Consider the following 18,833-nt stretch of genomic DNA (forward strand, 5'->3'; position numbering starts at 1 on the left):
CTCAAACAGTAGTCTTCATTGTACCTTCCTCCACCCCCAATTTCCAACAACAGAGCCTTAAGGGAACAAACAGTACAGCCAGAAAAATCAGTCAGTCAATAAACATTTACTGATAACCTATGGTGTGTCAGGCACTCTTCTCAGTGTTGGAGGCATTGTGAAGAACAACTTAGATAAAGCACCTGTCTACGGGGAGCTTTCATTCTAGTGATGGAGGGCAGAAAATAAACACAATTAAGATCATTTTAGATAATGACAAATGCTGGGGAGAAGAAGAAATGGGGTATTATGATAGAAAGTGACCTAGGGGAAGACTTGTCTGAGGAGGGGATACTAGATTTGAGACAAAATCAATGAGAAGGAGGCAGCCGTGAAGTGACTTCAGGGAAGAGCAGTCTAAGCAGAAAGAATAGCAAGCACCAAGGCTCTGAACAATGTCCTAGTTTTGCATGGGTGAGGGATGGAAAGAAGATGCATGTGGTTGAATGAGAGTAAATGGATGGAAGAGCAGGAGGAGATGAGGTTGGAAAGGGGAACAAGGATTTTATTCTCAGAAAATGGATAAGCCATTGGAGGGTCTCAGACTTTGAGAAAGACCACTCTAGCTTCCATGTGGAGGATGCACTTTTTGTTCAGATGCAGAAATAGAGGAGATAATGGTGGCCAGGACCAAGAAAGGAAGAGACAACTAAGGAAAGAGTGTATATGAAGCCTGGGGACACTTCTGTGTGTCCTTACTGCTGCCACTCTATTAGGTCACATGAGTAGCATCAAAGTGAGTCCCCTGCTTCTGCTTATTATCTCTTGGAATTCTAGGAATGTAGGAGAGTTAAGCTTAACATTGGATTTTGGAGTCACACAGATGAGTTTCAAAGTTTGACCCTGACATAACTAAGTTGTGTAACCCTTCCTTCTGTCTGATTAATTTTTTTCATTCTGGTATTCTAAATCACTAGTTCATTCTTCAGCTATTTCCTCCTTCATATTATCCCATCTTTTTCTTTATTTCAACCATTATATTTTCACTTGTTTATTTTTTAACATTTTCTAGTTTTTTGTTTTCATTTTGCTAACATCTTCCCTTCTTTTAATGTTTATTAGCCTTTTAAAAAATGTCTTACTGCATATATCTTAGTGTTTATCTTCTGTAGAAATCTATAATCCAGTAGGTTATTTGTTGGCTAGTTGGTTTTGGAAGAGACCGTGCTCCTCAAATGTCTTGCTATCTTGGCCTGTGAGTTAATTTTCCCCTGGGGGTTTTGGCCAGACCCAGTTCTCCACTGGAGTCCTGTCAGCTCCAATAAACTCAGGGGGCTGGCATGGATGAGCCCCAGGCCCAGTAAAACCTCCCCATCCTACAAAATAACTTGTCCTGTCAGGTTTTCACCTTTGCTCCTCAGAAAGAAGTAGCATTAGGAGACCAGTGACTTTCCCACCCCTGGAGCCTGTGGAGGTAGGAAGGTATAAAAGCAAATGCTCAAGGTCTGTTTTTACCCCAAGTTTTCTTACTGTTGTTTGAGGTTCTTACAGGTCTTCTGCCTTGCCTGATCTGACTCTTGAGGACACTTAAACAAGAATCTGAATTTCACACAACTAGAGCAGTTTACTATCTAGAAGAAGCAAGAGTAGAACTACAACAGTCCTTCTTCCCCATTTTACCCTCCCACAGCCTTGCTGAATTCTCTCTTGCCCCAGGCCAAAGTGGCCACCTGACTGTGGTTGGGTTGCCCAGGAAACAGGCTCTGAGACAGAGATTGGTGAACAGAAGGCTCATTAAGGAGTGCTCTGGGGTCACTTCCAGGAATGGAAGGAAAAAAAATATTGTGATACAATTCCACAGGGAGCCCTGAAGCTGGGATAGCCCTTCCAACTTGTTCTGAGATAGAACAAGTGTGCCAGGCCTTTATAGCCATACAGTGACCCATCACTGATTTCAAGCTGCCCCAGGAAATGGGCATGGCCTTGAGCAAAGTGACTGTCTTCACCAAGGCGGTTCCCAGAGAAGCTATCAGCTGAGGGCTGTCAGCCAGCAGCTCACCCAACACTTAGGGTGTTTCACCTTCCTGAAAAGTGAGCTGGGGGGCACATCAGGGCACCCCCTGCACCACCCCACACCCTCACCAGTTTAAAATAGCCCCTGCTGCCCAAGGAGGGCAGTTTTCTAATTTTTCTTTCTAGTCACTCCAAGGTTTTAGGAGGGAGAGAGGATAGAAAACTAGCAGTCATGCTAGCTGAGCATTTTGGTCAAGACCATAGGACACCCAGGAAATTTTACTCCTGAGGAACTGTGTAACTCATTTCTTTCTTCAGAGTCTGGGTCACAGAACCAAGCAAAGTGAATTCAATGAAGAAAAAGACACAACAAAGTAGCTTGTCCTTCAAGAGGCTTATCAGTGAAGGGAAAGAGTAATATACTAATGCCAATAGGGCCTATCAGGATTTTACATGCTACTTTACCCTAATTGTTAAGAGCTCTAGCCTATTTCTTTTTTTCTCATTTATTGTGTTTACTTTTTCACTGAACTTCTGACTCTTTCATGAATCTCTGCCTTTGAACTATCATTTCCTCAAAGTTAGTAGGCAGCACTCTCCTCAATGTAGAATTCTCAAGTATTAAATGTATGTGGATCCAACTTGGCTTGTTAGAATAGTGGGTAAAATATAAAATGATTCCTGCTTAGAAACATGAAAAATGCATAATGTAAGACCAAGGCAGAAGTCAGATCTTGTGAGATGAGAGACAAACCAGTAATCCAACCAGGCCGATTCCTTTAAGGTCCTCCCAAACCTCTCACAGGGGAGATGGTACAGAAGTTAAGTGAAGAGACAAGTTCTGGTTCTGGCTCCTCCAACTCATTCTTGTAACATCCCTGGTGTTGTTTCCTGTTCCTGACTAGGGGTCATTCTTTTCTTCCTGTGATTCCAAACACCCAGAGAAGGCAGCTAGAAGACAGATTGAACACCCAGGAGCGTACCATCGCTTTCCTCCTTGAACAAGCCTTCCGCATCAAGGAGGAAATCTCTGCTTGTCTTCAAGGGGCCCATGGCTTTCAAAAAGAGGAGTTGCTTGCCAGGAAGCTACTGGAAAGCCACATCCAGACCATCACGAGCATTGTCAAAAAACTGAGCCAAAATATTGAGGTAATTCTTCATTTCCCATACATTGGCATCATTGCTTGACAATGATGATCAACCACCAATATCATTTTCAACTACAGAAATGACTCACTAGAGCTTAAGTTTAAATGACTACAACATGTAGCCCCAGAGGAAAACAGTTCAACTTTTCAACTGCTCATGTATGCTAAAAAGTAGAAGGAAATTCTATTCAAAAAGCATTTAATATCTATTTTGTGACAGCAGAGAGAATTGTTTAACAGTATGTCAGACATTGTGCTAAGGTGATTATTTTAATCTCAATTTCTGAGATTCTTTTTGTGTAATTGTTTCAAATAGAGCTTTTCATGATGCACTGGCAATGACGGTTCACAGGCCCATCACAGTCTGACCCAAGCCATCTCTCTCCCCATCTCCCACCCCCTCACTTCTTTCATTGTGACCACACTGGCTCCCAGCTCTTCCTAGAACACACCAAGCATGTTCTGGCTTCAGGGCCTTGGCACTTAATATTCACTCTGGCTGAATCATCTTCCCCTAGACATTCCTGTGAAATGTTCTCCATTGCCTTGAAGTCTGTGCTCAGTTATCACCCTATCAGAGAGGAGTTCCTCAGCATTCTGTAAAAAAGCACCCTTCCCTACCCAGCAGTCACAATCTTCGTTAAATCTTACATTATAGATATTCATAGCATGTATCCATGTGATAAGCAAACTCATAGTCTATATTTGTTAATTGCTTGTTTTCCCCTTCTAATATATGAATATATATATACATGTGTGTATATACCTATATATGTATGTGTGTGTGTGTGTGTGTGTGTGTGTATATATATATATATATATATATATATATATATTCTAATATATAATGGTGAAGATTCTTTTTTCTTCATTATTAAATAACACAACAGATGACAACAGCACATGGTAGGTAGTCATCACTCTACATATTTCCCGAATGAATGATGTTTAAGATGTTAAAGGGAAAATAGAATTTCTGATCACAAAAGAAAATATCTATCTTGGTTAAACCAAAATAAACAGATTTTCACTACAAGCCTTTCAGCATTTTTAAGGTGCCAATAGGCATGATGAATCTGGGGTTGAAACTTTCAAGCAAGAGTCCCAGAGAATATACTTTGGGAAACTGACTAAAAATTTGCAGAATTATCATTAAAATTCCCACAACAAATGTCCTCTTTTACTGTCAGAGAATATAATATAGTGGATCTGACAAACAGACAAACAAAACTCATGCAATTAACTCAGCAAAGACTTCCTTAGGACTTTGTTTATAAAGCTAAGGATATTTATTAATTTATTTTCCATCTGTAGGGTCTGGCAAACCCTAGGATGCATTAGAGGGAGTATAGAAGTTAAAAAAAAAAATCTTAGTGAACTTTTAAAAGGTACTTCATTGGTATTTAACACATACTGAATTGACCCCAGTGCCTAAAAGTCAGTACCACTTCTCAAAGTGGTCAAAGGTGTTTCCAGCATAACAGTGGTAAGAAAATGATGAGGTTAGCGGCTCAGCGCCTTTGACATGATGACCAAACCAAGTATAGCACTCGCACTAAACAAGATACCATTTAAAAGTCAAAACTTGCTGGTAATTGAAAAGAGAGTAGCATTCTCAGAAATGAGAAATGGTTGTTACATGTTGATTATATTTGTCAAAATCCATTCAGATATATACTTTGATTGGTACCTTTTAATACTATTAATTATACCTCAGTAAAATAATCTTAATTTTAAAAGGGAAATTATTTCCAGAAGTCTAGAAATGTTTTTTTAATTTTTTTTTAACATTTATTCATTTTTGAGACAGAGAGAGAGAGAGAGAGAGAGAAAGAGAGAGCTGCCAGCACAAAGCCTGATGTGGGGCTCAAACTCACTGAGGGCAAGATCATGACCCGAGCTGAAGTTGGATGCTTAACTGACTGAGCCATCCAGGCACCCCATTAGAAATCTTGTTAAGGGCTTCTTTTCCTATAATAATTGGTTGTCTTAGATTAGCTCTGAAAAAAAGACAAAATATTTTCCCAAAACTATAAAATCTCAAAATATATGCCATCCTGTTAAGGGGATGAGGAGGACTGGTCTATGAGTTTCTAAAATATCAGAAAATATTTTAAAGTCTGTAGACAACATAGTTAAACATCATAAAGAAGAAACTATTAGGCTATCTTTAGTAAATAACTAATACTATAACGTGCTCTTTATAGTGAAATAGGTGCTATTCAAGTATTTTTTAAAAGCCTAAACTCATTAACGAGGTCAGTCCATTGCAAACTGACCAGCAAGACAGGTTCAAGTGTGAGCTGAAGCTTGACTTGGACCTATGAAAGGAATTAAAAAAAAAAAATGTTTTTAATCAACCATAATTACAGCAGTTGCTTGTTCCTTTTTATATTCAAACTATTTGTTGTTCAAGCTGGCAGCTAATTACAAATTTTAAAATTAATTTATTTTAAACTCAAGGAAAGAGAATTTTATGTATCACATTTATTTTGTTTATTTATTTTGTTTCTTTTTCCCACCAACTTGTAAGAGCAATACTTGTTCATTGTAATTATTTTGAAAGCTTAAGAAAAAAATGTTTAAACCTGGGGGAAAAAAATTCTCAATTCCACTACCAAATGGCAATTTCTACAAACACCCAGATTCATTACCTTCAAGTCCTTCCACATATTCCATTAGGAGGCTGGGACTACATTTGTAAGCATAATCTTTAATATAAAATTATATCATACACTCTCATGTCATTAAAGGTTCTTTGTACAGTGCACACACCATGATTTGCTAAGTCATTCTGTTAATATTAAAATACCCTTGCTCATAAGTATAGGTCTGTATTTGGATTATTTCCATAGTATAAATTCTTAGAAGTAGAACTCCAGGGTGTGGACACTGTAAAGGCTCTTGATACATGTTGCCAAATTGGTTTCCGGAAAGTTTATACTTACACTTCCATTAGCATTACACAAGAGTGTTTTTTCATGGGCCTACACCAGCATTGAGATGTATTGTTTTAACTTCACTAATTTAATGGGATAGAGATGAGATCTTTCTCTCGTTTTCACTTTAAAAAAAAATTTTTTTTAATGTTTATTTATTTTTGAGACAGAGAGAGACAGAGCATGAACGGGGGAGGCTCAGAGAGAGGGAGACACAATCTGAAACAGGCTCCAGGCTCTGAGCTGTCAGCACAGAGCCCGACGCGGGGCTTGAACTCACGGACCGCGAGATCATGACCTGAGCCGAAGTCGGCCACTTAACCGACTGAGCCACCCAGGCACCCCTCATTTTCACTTTTTAAAAGTGACTATAACGCTTTTCATTTTCTCTGTCCATCATCTATTAATGTCGTTTGCCAATTTATCTTTTGGAGTTTTAGTGCTTTTTAATTCTTATTGATTTGATGAGCTTTTTTATTAATTGAGGATAATAGCTGCTGGTAGCTTGGCAAATGGTTAGCGACCAGCAAGCAAATATTTTCTGGAGAATAATTGGTTGGAGTGTTCGCCTATTTCCATGGTGTTAATAGTCTCACTGTGATTGATTTCAAACATCAAAACACCAAACACAAAGATGGGAAAAGATACGCACAACTGGCTTTTGCCAACAAATGCATGCTGATTGCAGTACTAGGCTGAAATCTGTGGCAGTAACATTTGTTATAAATGTTTTTTTTCAGTTCATTGTTTATATCTCAGTTATATTTACAAGGTTTCTGTCAAGTTTTATATAAGGTTGTTAAACTTTCCATTATTTTGCTCTCGTTAAGCATTCCAATATTTTGCTCTGTGATTCCTCTCATTATTTTTAAGAATAGATATGTCTTCATTTAGAATTGAAATAATCACCTTTATTAACTGTTATTTTTATGGCTTAACTATTTATATTTTTAAACTACTTTTCTAAAATCTATACTGATGTGTGTCATGAGGTAAGGATCTAAACTGATTGTTTTCTGAATAAACAACCAGAGATCCCAACACCATTCGTGAAATTCCTCCCCCACTAATTTGTGAGCCTCAAGTATAGTACATTCCTTTTTTAAAAAATATTTTAATGCTTATTTATTTTTGAAAGAGAGAGACAGAGTGTGAGGGAGTGAGGGGCAGAGAGAGAGGGAGACACAGAATCCAAAGTAGGCTCCAGGCAATGAGCTGTCAGCGCAAAGACCTATGCAGGGCTCAAACTCATAAACAGCGAGATCATGACCTGAGCCAAAGTCGGACACTCAACCAACTGAGCCACACAGGCGCCCCAGCACATTTCTTTCTTATGTTTACCGAGGTCTTCGTTACATTACATTGATTTATTTACATATGCATATCTATTTTGCTACACTTATTTATTTATTATCATCTCATATGTTTTAGTGTTTAGTAGGGCAAATTCCTTTTCATCACTATACTTTACCAAAACAAAGCAAAGTAACATCTTTTGCTATGGTCTGAATATTGGGTCTCTCCCCGCTCCTCCAAAATTCATATGTTGAAATCTAATGTCCCATGTGATGGTGTTAGGAGGTGGGGTCTCGTGATTAGGACCAGTGCCCTCCCACAAGATACCCCTGACTCCTACCACCACCTGAGGACACAGTAGGAAGTAGACAGTCTGCAGCCCAGCAGAGGGCTCTCACCAGAACTGGACCAAGCCGGCACCCTGACCTTGGACTTCCAGCCTCCAGAACTGTGAGAAACATATGTCTGTTGTTTATTAGCTACCCAGTCTGTGGTATTTTGTTAGAGCAACGTGAATGGACTGAGACACTTAGAGTCAGGCAGAAACAAATGAAAACAAAAAAACTCCAACTAGCATTCTTGACACTTCTAAGTTTTCAATTAAAGGTTTTTTTGTTTGTTTTTGCTCTTGGGTTGTTTCAATCTGCCAGTTTACAAATGAGAAAGATCCTGTATATGGTATTTAAAATTTCTACGATTCATTTGCTACAAAAATCCTTCTTTCCTCAAAAAATTGATAAACATAAATTTAGACATAGTTCAGGCCTTGATCAAACATAGTAACTAAACTTTAATGCTTCCTCAAATCCTGAACTTGTCATATACTCTCACTTATTTTACAAATAAATATGTTTTTTTTTTAATATATGTCTTCACTTTACTTTGGATTTTGCTTGAGTGTCAACTAAGATAGAAATTTTTGCTGTGGACAAGCAGATTTTTTTTTTTTTTAGTTTTAAATTAATGCTTACATGTTAAGTGTGAACAATTTTTAAGCCGCTGTTCTTGAGACCACCGACCTGGTAGTATAAGATAGTCAGCTCTATTTCAGAATACCAAGACCTACCTAAGACATGACTAAGAATACCCAAGGACAAAATCTGAATATACTTCAAGCCATAAATCTCTCGTGTTCTCTAAAAATCTAGAATAAACCTTCTTCACTCCTTTCGAGTGGAACAGTTTGATTCACATTTACTCATGTTAGTTGTATTAGCTTCACTGTGGTTCTGATTCAATCTGCAAAGGGCCTTGCCTGATGCCGTAGTAAAGATCCCTTTCTAAACTCTGCCACCAATTCTGAAATAGGTTTTCGTGAAAAGCTTTTGTATCAATGATGGCCAAATGGCAACTCGTGGCCATAACAGCACAATAAGTATATTTTACTTGGCCCATAGTGTGTTTATGTAAGATTTTGACTAAGATGTCAATATTTAAAAATTGAAAGATTTAACATAAAATCTAGATTTCTGGCTTGTGTTGAAACACTGTTGAGCCATCATTCCTACCTGGCAATAATCAGCTGGAATCAGGCCATCACTACCTTCTCAGATAAAGTAGGGACTGCCTCTCTCTGACATAGGACTCTCTCACTCATTTACACTGTCAGCCTAATTAGGAAAGGCTTTTGATTTTGCAACCTCTGCTTTAAATTATACTTTCTTATCATGTGGGGTAGGAAATTAATGGGAATTTTACTTAAAATTACAGATTTTAGAACACCAAATAAGAGCGCGAGACCAGGCGGCCACAGGAACTAATTTTGCAGTACAGGAGCTAAACACCAGACACCTTCAAGGAGTTGGAGATCTTCGAGGAAGAGTAGCCAGGTGAGAAGAAGCATATCAATGAATGGCAGTCAGTTCTTGCCCATTGAATTCTCATTCCCAACTAAGTTCCATATAGTAAAAAAGTAGATATTGTCTTTACGCTAAACTGATGAGGTGGAGGTTGAGAAAGTCTATGATACACCTTGAAAGCTTCATGCTACCTTGAGAATCAAGGGTTCTCTAAAAAGCCCCTTTTACAGAATGTCCAGTTTGGTTCCGTCTGCTAGTGATGAGAATCATATTATATTTGCAGCCCTCAACTGTCTAAATGCCAATATCTATACAAAGACACACCCTCAAGAACACCTACAAATATTTAAAATACTTGAATTTAATTTAATTTAATAATTTAATTTAATAATTAATTAAAATATTTAAAATATGTAAGAATTACATATAAAAGTCTAACAAAAGGAATTTACTTCCAAATCGATAAAATTTTGAAAAATATGGTTCATATGATATTTCTAAATCAAAAGAATTAATGCTATACAGTTTAACAAAAACCTGTGGGTATTGACAATGGCAGGACCACTCTAGTAGACATATCAAAGATCACCTGTGAATGGCTGACTGTAGTCACCTTTGCAACTCAGCATCTTCTGCCAGCACATCTTTACTCTCTCCTGGAATACTCAATCTCCATCTTGTTAATCTGCTCTGTAGTGTTAATGACCAAATAACAATTAGGTGATTAACACCTAAGACTCCTTTTAGAGCATCTATCCATTCAATTCAACAACAACAAAAAGGTATTAAGCTTCATGCCACATAAGCACATGGCAGGCAGTGTACTGGGATTTGGGGATTCAGCAACATGGTCCACTTCCAATTCCTCATGACCCCAGATTTGTGGTCTACCTGGGAAAACAAGCTCCAAATGTAAGTGATTAGATAAACAATGTAATGAAAGCTTGAGGTGCTATGGGAATATCCAAATCAGACTGAGGCATAGGGAAGTCTTCCTGGAGGAGGTGACACTGAAATTAGTTTTGAAGGATCCATAGCAGATATCTAGACAAGGAAGGACAACAGGAAATGCACTTTACATAGGAGGGATAATAAGTGCAAATGAACCGAGGGATGAATTACTGAGACATGTTCAAAGGGCTACCTGTAAGAAGAGTGTTTTAGTTTTGGTATTTGGGCGTTTGCTTTTAGGGAGAGATGGGAGATTGGGAGATGAAGCTTACAAGTGGTCCAAATTGGATGCTGAGAGATCTTGTGGGTCGAGGTAAGAAGTTTGAACTTTATATAAAAAGTTATAAGTAAGCATGGGAAGATTGATTATAAGTAAGAGGGATGACATATTTAGGAACATTCTAGTATTAGCTAAGTTGGTGGGGTACAGAAAGGAAAAATGAAAATGAAAGGAAGCCTACTGCAGCAGTCAAGGTGGGAAATGTCAAGGGCCTAAACTAACACACTAGCCATGAAAGTCCAGACCAGGTAGCAAACATTAGGAAAATAGAATCTTCAGGAATAGTACCTATGTGTACACACACACACACACACACACAGATAGATATGTAACTATGCTATGTATAAATACATGTTTAGTCATCTAAAATACACAAAATTATATATTTCCTTATATAATATCTGATACACACAAAAGAAAGTTTATAGTATTTGGGTAAGTTTGAAGCAAGGTAATAAAACAAACACGAACAGACCCACCATCCTATTTAGATGTGCCATGATTTCTCAAAGACAAATACCAAACATCTGTCTTGAATAAAACTTGGAATTTGGTTCCACTTGGTGGTGTGCTGATGACACGTGAACTATTTATTTTTTCTGCAAACCATTACAAACCCAGTATTCTATTTTTCTAAATCCTGCCTTACATATAAGACACAATAACAGATTTCAATGAAACCAAGATATGAAAGGAATAATATCTAGAACAAGATGGATCAGCTTCAATTTCTTTTTTTCTTTTTTGTTTCCTTTTTTAAAAATAAAAATTGTTTCGGTTTAAAGTCTACAACATGATTTGATATATACAAGCATAGTAAAATGATTACTACAGTCAAGCTAATTAACATATCTTCTCACATGGTTACCATTTTATGTGTGTAAGAGCAACTGAAATCTACTTTCTTAGCATATTTCCATTCTTCAGTACATTATTAACTATGGTCATCACACTGTATATTAGGTCTCTAGGCATATTCTTCCCATTTAACTGTGACTTTGTACTCTTTGACCAACATTTCCCCATCTCCCCTACCTCTGCACCCTGGGTAACCACCATTCTACTCTCTGCTTCTGCGTATTTGACTTTTTCAGGTTCCATATGAGATCATGCAGGGTTTTTTTTCTGTGTCTATCTTAATTAACTTAGCATAATGTCCTCCAATTTTATCTGTGTATTCACAAATGGCAATATCTCTTTTTTTGAGTCTGGATAATACTCGGAATGTGTGTGTGTGTGTGTGTGTGTGTGTGTGTGTGTGTGTGTGTGTCACAATTTATTTTTCCATTCATCTGTCAACAGATGCTTAGGTTGTTTCCATATCTTGGCTATTGTGAATATTGCTACAGTGAACATGGGAGTGTGGGAGTGCAGATATTCCTTCCAAGTACTGATTTCATTTCCTTTGGATATACATCCAGAACAGGGGTTGCTGAATGATGTAATAGTTCTATTTTTAGTTTTTTGAAGAACCTTCATACTGTTTTCTATAATTGCCGCACCAATTTACATTCTTACCAATAATATATAAGGGTTTTCTTTTCTCTACCTACTAGTCGACATTTGTTATATTTTTATTATTTTGATAATAGCCACTCTAACAGGTGAAGGGTAATATCTCATTGTGCTTTTGATTTGCAGTTTCCTGATGATCAGTGACACTGAGCACCTCTTCATGTACTTGCTGGTCACTTGTATGTCATCTGTGGATAAATATCTATTCAGATGCTTTGCCTGTTTTTTAAAAATATTTATTTATTTTTGAGAGAGGGAGAGAGAAAGAGAAAGAGAAAGAGAAAGAGAAAGAGAAAGAGAAAGAGAAAGAGAAAGAGAAAGAGAGATTGAGATGGGAGAAGGGCAGAGAGAGACGGGGACAGATTATCCGAAGCAGGCTCTGCACCAACAGCAGACAGCCGATGTGGGGCTCCAAGTCACGAACTGTGAGATCATCACCTGAGCCAAAGTCAGGGGCTGCTTAACCGACTAAGCCACCCAGGCACCCCCACATTTGTCCATTTTTTAATCTGTGGTCATTTACAGCTACTTCTTTTTTCTGTGGTCCTAGGGGACTTGCAAATGAGTCCCATCAGCTCTCAGAGCTAGGTGATTTGGAAGCCAGTCTCTCAGGTGGCAGCTGTAAAAGTTGAAGTGCTCAATGTATGGTCCAAACCTTTCACTCCTCAGGAAGAAGCTAAGATTTGGGGGTCCCCTCCCAACTGTAAGGAAGGCACTGTGCCAAGAATGGGGTTTACAGCATGAATGTGTCTCAGTTTTCCTGCCCATTTCAGTGTGGGTATATTCTTAGATGCCTGATAAGCATGAGTCTTTAAATTAGTTTCTGGGTTTTTCTCAGAGGAAACTGATCTGTGTGTAGCTGTTTATTCGGTACATCCAGAGAAGGGGAAACCAAGAGCCTCCTATCCCTCCATTTTATTCTTCAATTGCTTACCTTCCCCTTGAATCTTAGGTAGTGATTTTAGGACGAGGTCTTATTTTTCCTTGAAATATCTCCTTATTATGAAAATTTCTTTATTGTATTTGTTAATCCGAGACAGAATCTGGCTAAAAGCCATGAGACTTAAATTCACCCTTCCTCTCCCGTTCTGTGTATTTTTGCCAGGCAAGGGACTCATAGACAAGCTGAGACAGATTAATTACTGTCTTTCCACATATTGACCTTAATTCTAATGAGTATTTTGGCATAACTGAGATTAAGTTGATTATTTTAACATAATTCCTAGGAAACATTTTACTGCTGCATAAATCAAACTCAATATTTAATAATGGCAACGTGCTTTGAATTTTACACCGTATTTCCTACTCCAAAACAGGGGCAGTATAAAAGCAAGTAACTCCAATGAGACAAAGTTCTCAAAGGTGTCTGGTCTGCTTTTGATACCCTCTCCTCTATTCAGTAGATGATAATCTCAGGTGCAAATGAGGAAAAGCAAGTATGTAAATAACATCCATAGGGATGGCCATGATTTACAGTCTGCAGTAGCAGTCAGAGGACGCAGGACTTCCAGCTACATTTGGCTATTTGGGACCCAAAGGCAGATTTTTCTTATTAAAAAAATTAAAAATTGTGTTGATATGAAATTAAAAGCAAAAATCATATTCTTTGGAAGAATGATATCATGGATATTGTCAACTTTTGAAAAGTTAAGAGTAGAAACTTCTGGCTAAAGATAATTGAATAAAGATATTTTTACGCCACTCCTCTCACTTGCGACCTCTTAAAGCCAGTTAAAAATAGAAGGGAAGCAAAAATTCCATCTTTTTTTAAAAAGTGTTTATTTATTTTTGACAAAGAGAGATAGAGCATGAGCGGGGGAGGGGCAGAGGGAGAGGGAGACACAGAATCCGAAGCAGGCTCCAGGCTCTGTCAACACAGAGTCCCAAGCGGGGCTGAACTCAGACTGCGAGATCATGACCTGAGCGGAAGCCGGATGCTCAACTGACTCAGTCACCCAGGCGCCCCTAAAAATTCCATCTTTAATAGAACTTGGAAGTTGCCACAACTGCTAACCACAACCACAAACAGAGTACACTTACAAATACTGTCATGTCTGTCTTCCTCGGACCTTAGATATTAATGACTTGCGCCAAAACAAGAGTCGTAATCCTAAATAATTTGAATGGAGTAATATTACTCCATTACTCGGGACTCAGGCGGGTCACAGGACACACAGGAAATGTCCCTTCAGGGAATCAGGTCAGTAACACAGAGCAGCTGAGGAGTGTAGCTGAGGATGCATTTGTGTTATTTATCATTTGGAAGCTCTATGCTTGCAAATTCATACCCGAGAGAAATGCTGACGTGCTACAGGCAGAGGAAGTAGAGCGGGCCTATAGCGTCACTACAGAAAATCTAGGATTCAGTGATTGGCTGTAAAATACACCAATCCCGTTTTTGAGGAGGAAAGGGGGAGATGTGCCCTCCTACAGCCCGTAGGGCTTAAGAAAAGAATAGATTTGATACTGCAAGCCTGAGCGGAGGATGTGGTCTACTCCTCCCCCCCACACACACTTGGTGATCTTCTGTAGGTAGTCAGAATCAGCCAAAATGTAAGCATGATAGGTAGAATCTAGCCTGTGCATAAAAATCGGCACCACCAATATCGATAGTCAGACAGAGAAATCTATGAGGCTGATGTGCAAACCTCAATGAGAGGAATTACCCATAAACACACACGAGGGGTTCAAATCAGAGGTTCTCTTGGTTTCAAAGAAGTTAAGAACAAAGGAAAAAGATTAAAGCAGATTGCTGATTGAACAGCAATCAGCTGTAATTTTGCTCCTTCCCAAAGTCCCACTAAATCTACTGCAAAAAAAAAAAAAAAAAAAGTTTCTCTTTAAAACAGACCCACCAAAACAGAGGATATCAGCATAGAAATGTTGGGACGAAGAAAACAGACATGTGGAAACTGACTTAGCAGATGTAATAAAACCAGTTTTAAACCTGTGGGATAAACTGAGAATGATCTGGTTTTACACCACACAATTCTCAAAAGGCTTAGGTGTTGGCAGCACTAGGAAACTCTGAAACTAGGTAAAGGCAGGCTCTTGTCTCTAGGGAGAACTGGGAAAAGCAGGAAGAGGGAGAGCAAAGAACCACTGTAGTTTGTTGTCGCAGACTCTGGGTCTGGAGTTCTCTTGTCCAGCAAGAGAGCAGACACAGGATTAATATGCAAGTCACAGGATTAATATTCCAAGTCCGAGAGGAGACAAGAGCTCCCAGTAAGTGTCCTTGCTCCGTTTTTATTAGGATCAGAAGGTTTATCAGCATGATGGACATGCACAAAGAGACAATGAAATTGTGAACATTAACTCACGGGCGTGATGGAAAGGGGGTTTTGAAGATATGTGGTGTTAGGGGTTTGGGTCAATACAAAACAAAATCCAGGTGCTGAGCAGATGGTTGTTTACAGCAGACATGAGGCGCCTTGTCTGTTTACCTAAACTTGCCTAGGGGGACAAGAAAGAACGTGCTACCTCAGGGTCAACAAGGCACCTTTCTTTTGCTAATTAGCTCCACTCCCGGCAACTTTGCCCGGGGTGGTCTCTAGCCCCTTTTACCTGTTTACCTATTTTGATCCTTCCTTCCCTTGAAAGCAGTTTTCTGCTATTGTACTAAATTGGGGGGCACTGCTGCCCTGAATACCTAATCTCTACCTATTCTTGGATACTTTCATCCTGTGGCTTTCTATTTCTTCATGCCTTGTTAAACCTTCAGCTCAAGCTCGGGGAATTCTTAAGCTTAATTCCCACAGTTTATTATTAGCCTTTTAGTTTTTATTGACTTCTAAACTATAGGCATGTTTTACTTTGATACAATAAAAATACTGAATAAATATGAAATAAAAGGCCTTCCCCAAAACAGAGATCATCACCTAACAGAACGAGATGGATATACTGGAATTGCTCAGGGATAAGGTGGGGAAAAAAAATTAAAATATCACAGAGATCAAATCTGTTTTGGAAGGCGCCCCCCCCCCCATGGAATAAATACAACTAAAAATAATTATTTTTTAAATGCTAACATGAGAAAACCACAAAAAAATGAAAAGAAAATGTTTTTTTAACATAAAAATTGTTGTAGAAAAATGATGTATATAGCAGACAAGTAAAACTCATTCAACATAGACTCTGTAGGACCGCCTGAAGAAGAAAGAGAACAAATTCTTCAGGAAAAAAGAATGGGTATAAGAAAAGAGAACTTCCTTGAAACGGAGATTTGAATCCATAAATCAAAACTAGAATTCAAGAAAAATTGCTATAAGAACAACTGAATCAAAATATACCAGTTGAGGGGCCCCTGGGTAGATCAGTTGGCTAATCATCCTGTCCAACTCTTGATTTTGGCTCAGGTAATGATCTCACTGTTCATGAGATCAAGCTGGTGTGCTGTCAGTGTGGAACTTGCTTGGGATTCCCTCTCCCTCTCTCTCTGCCCTTCCTCCACTCATGCTCAAGGGTGTGCTCTCTCTCTCTCCCTCTCAAAACAAACAGACAAACAAAAAATCCTGGTTGAAGTTACTGAACATCAGGAATAAAGAATCATTAGACAACCAGGTGGACAAAACAAACCAGCATGTGGTGTTAGGCTGGCAGTCTGTGTTTTTGCATGGGGAGATAGGAATTAATAAATAATAGCTACTGATCTTGTAGGGGTGCTTCCTCAGTGCTAGGTGCTGGCTAAATCATTTGATTCATTACCTCCTTTCATCTTAAAATAACCCTATCAAGTGACATTTTTTTCAGGATAGCCACTTACGGTTTTGAAGGTTGAGCATAAAGCATTCCAGGAGATACTATCTATGGCTCCTGTGTTCATGCTGCCCATGTTGCTGGCAAGTCTGGTGTTGTGTGGTAGACAAATCGTGCAGCTATGTTCAGTGGCCTTGGGGTCATTACTCCCTTTTCTCAGTTAAGGAGAACTGAAGCTCATAGACCGTTAAGAAATTTTTCCCAGATCACAAAGCTAGGAAACGGCAGAAGCCAGATTCAAAGCCTGGTCAATGTGACATCAGAGACAAATTCTTAACCGTTAGCCTACAATGTACAGGCCAGCTGTCTCTGAAGGTCGAACAAGGAGGGAGTTGGGTGACAAGTGGCTGGGAGCAATGATAGCAGCAACTGTTTCTATGTAATCTTTGGGGATCTTGATGTGGATTCACATAGTAGCCTAACTAACTGACAACAGAGCTTGTTTTGACAACAGGTTTTATGTACAAATGTGTGAAATGGCTTTTGCCTGTGACTTTGCTGCATTACAAGCCAGCTCCCATTTTTGATCAGATTAATTCCTAATTTTTCCTCCCAGCAGTATCCCCTCCCCTACCACAGTCCCCTGGTTTCTCTTCTAAGGATTTCTCAAGCAAAATTACCACCATACTCATTTTGGGCTCAACTTTGGTACCAAAAATCTTAAGAAAAAAAATTCACTTCTAGATCCTAAAAAAATATTGACAGCCATAAAATAAACTATATTTATAGCACTTTGCATAATAGCATGAAAATGTAGTTCCTAACAAATATTATTTGAGGACAAAGAATTGTTTTATAAAATTACAAACTTAGGGGCTCCTGGGTGGCGCAGTCGGTTAAGCGTCCGACTTCAGCCAGGTCACGATCTCGCGGTCCGTGAGTTCGAGCCCCGCGTCGGGCTCTGGGCTGATGGCCCGGAGCCTGGAGCCTGTTTCCGATTCTGTGTCTCCCTCTCTCTCTGCCCCTCCCCCGTTCATGCTCTGTCTCTCTCTGTCCCAAAAAATAAATAAACGTTGAAAAAAAAAAAAATTACAAACTTAACAGTGATCTCTGATAACTTTACACAAAAAACACAGTCCTTCAGCATTCTCCATATCTTCCATGCATTTATGAGTGCATATATTTCATGCATATATGAGTGTATTGAAACTGATAACACAGTACGTAACCTGCCGTCTCCCAAGAGAAGCCTTGAGTAGTGATATGGGGTGGGCTTCCCTGACATGCTGGAAAGATGATTAATCTTCAACTCCAACCCCATTTCACTAGAATTACTTCTTAAAATACCATGTGCAACTTTATGAGCCAAAACTTCATTCACATGTTACTGTGAATTGTTTTTGTCCTAATATGACCCTTGACTGAGCCCACTCCAGGAGCAGGAGTTGTGACTGGGGCTAAGAGGAGGGAAATTGGTTTTTGAAGATGGGTTGGAAGATGATGGTGAGCTAAGACTCTGTAGCCAGAGGAGAATTGACAATCTTGGATCCAACAAAGAGACTACAGGAAAGTGGATTCAGAATGCAATATAGAACAGGATAAAGTTTCAATTTTACCTAACCACAGGCAGTAGGGAGTACTCCCCCAATATCAAAACCTGTTGGAACTCCTATGACCGTATTAATATATCAGACTGAAAATCAAAAATTCCCCCCATTTTCTCCCAATGTCTTCATCTACCCCAACCCAGTTCTTTGATTTTGACTGATGTATCATTATCCAACCTGGTTTCTCTCTCATCAGAAAAAAGAGAGAAAAGTGAAGATTTCTGTTTATGTTCCTACGTCTACTAACTCATTATTCAAAGAACTTTAGAACTTTTGCCATGAATGAATGCACACATCCTACTGTAGTATTAAAAATGTTTGAGCCTATTGATCTCACAACCAATTTTCGTCTTGCCACTAGATGTGACTCCAGCATTGTGAAGCTTTCTGGAGACATTCAGTTCATCAGGCATGAGCACCAGAAAATTGAGAAAACAATTCAAAATTTCATGTCTGCCCTAGAAACTGTTTCTAAGAACTTGGATATGAAGGTAACCAAAAATATTTGGAACTCTTACATTATGTGTTATTGCCAGAAGATCATTATAGCTTATCAAAATGCCTAGTCGGGTGGAAATTTTTCAAAAGAACTCTTTACTTCCAAAGCATTT

General features: G+C 38.8%; 1 protein-coding gene across 2 annotated transcripts in view; it reads left to right on the forward strand.

Annotated features, from left to right (window-relative positions):
• Positions 1-18,833, forward strand: part of FAM81B (family with sequence similarity 81 member B) — a 54,981-nt gene that overhangs the window by 14,456 nt on the left and 21,692 nt on the right. For both annotated transcript variants that reach the window (XM_047865381.1, XM_047865390.1), the window contains exons 4-6: positions 2,898-3,141; positions 9,086-9,204; positions 18,584-18,713. In XM_047865381.1, the coding sequence (XP_047721337.1) occupies positions 2,898-3,141; positions 9,086-9,204; positions 18,584-18,713 (493 nt within the window). The remainder of the gene's footprint in view (positions 1-2,897; positions 3,142-9,085; positions 9,205-18,583; positions 18,714-18,833) is intronic.

This window comes from Prionailurus viverrinus, chromosome A1 (assembly GCF_022837055.1).
Source record: "Prionailurus viverrinus isolate Anna chromosome A1, UM_Priviv_1.0, whole genome shotgun sequence".
NCBI classification, from domain to species: Eukaryota; Metazoa; Chordata; class Mammalia; order Carnivora; family Felidae; genus Prionailurus; species Prionailurus viverrinus.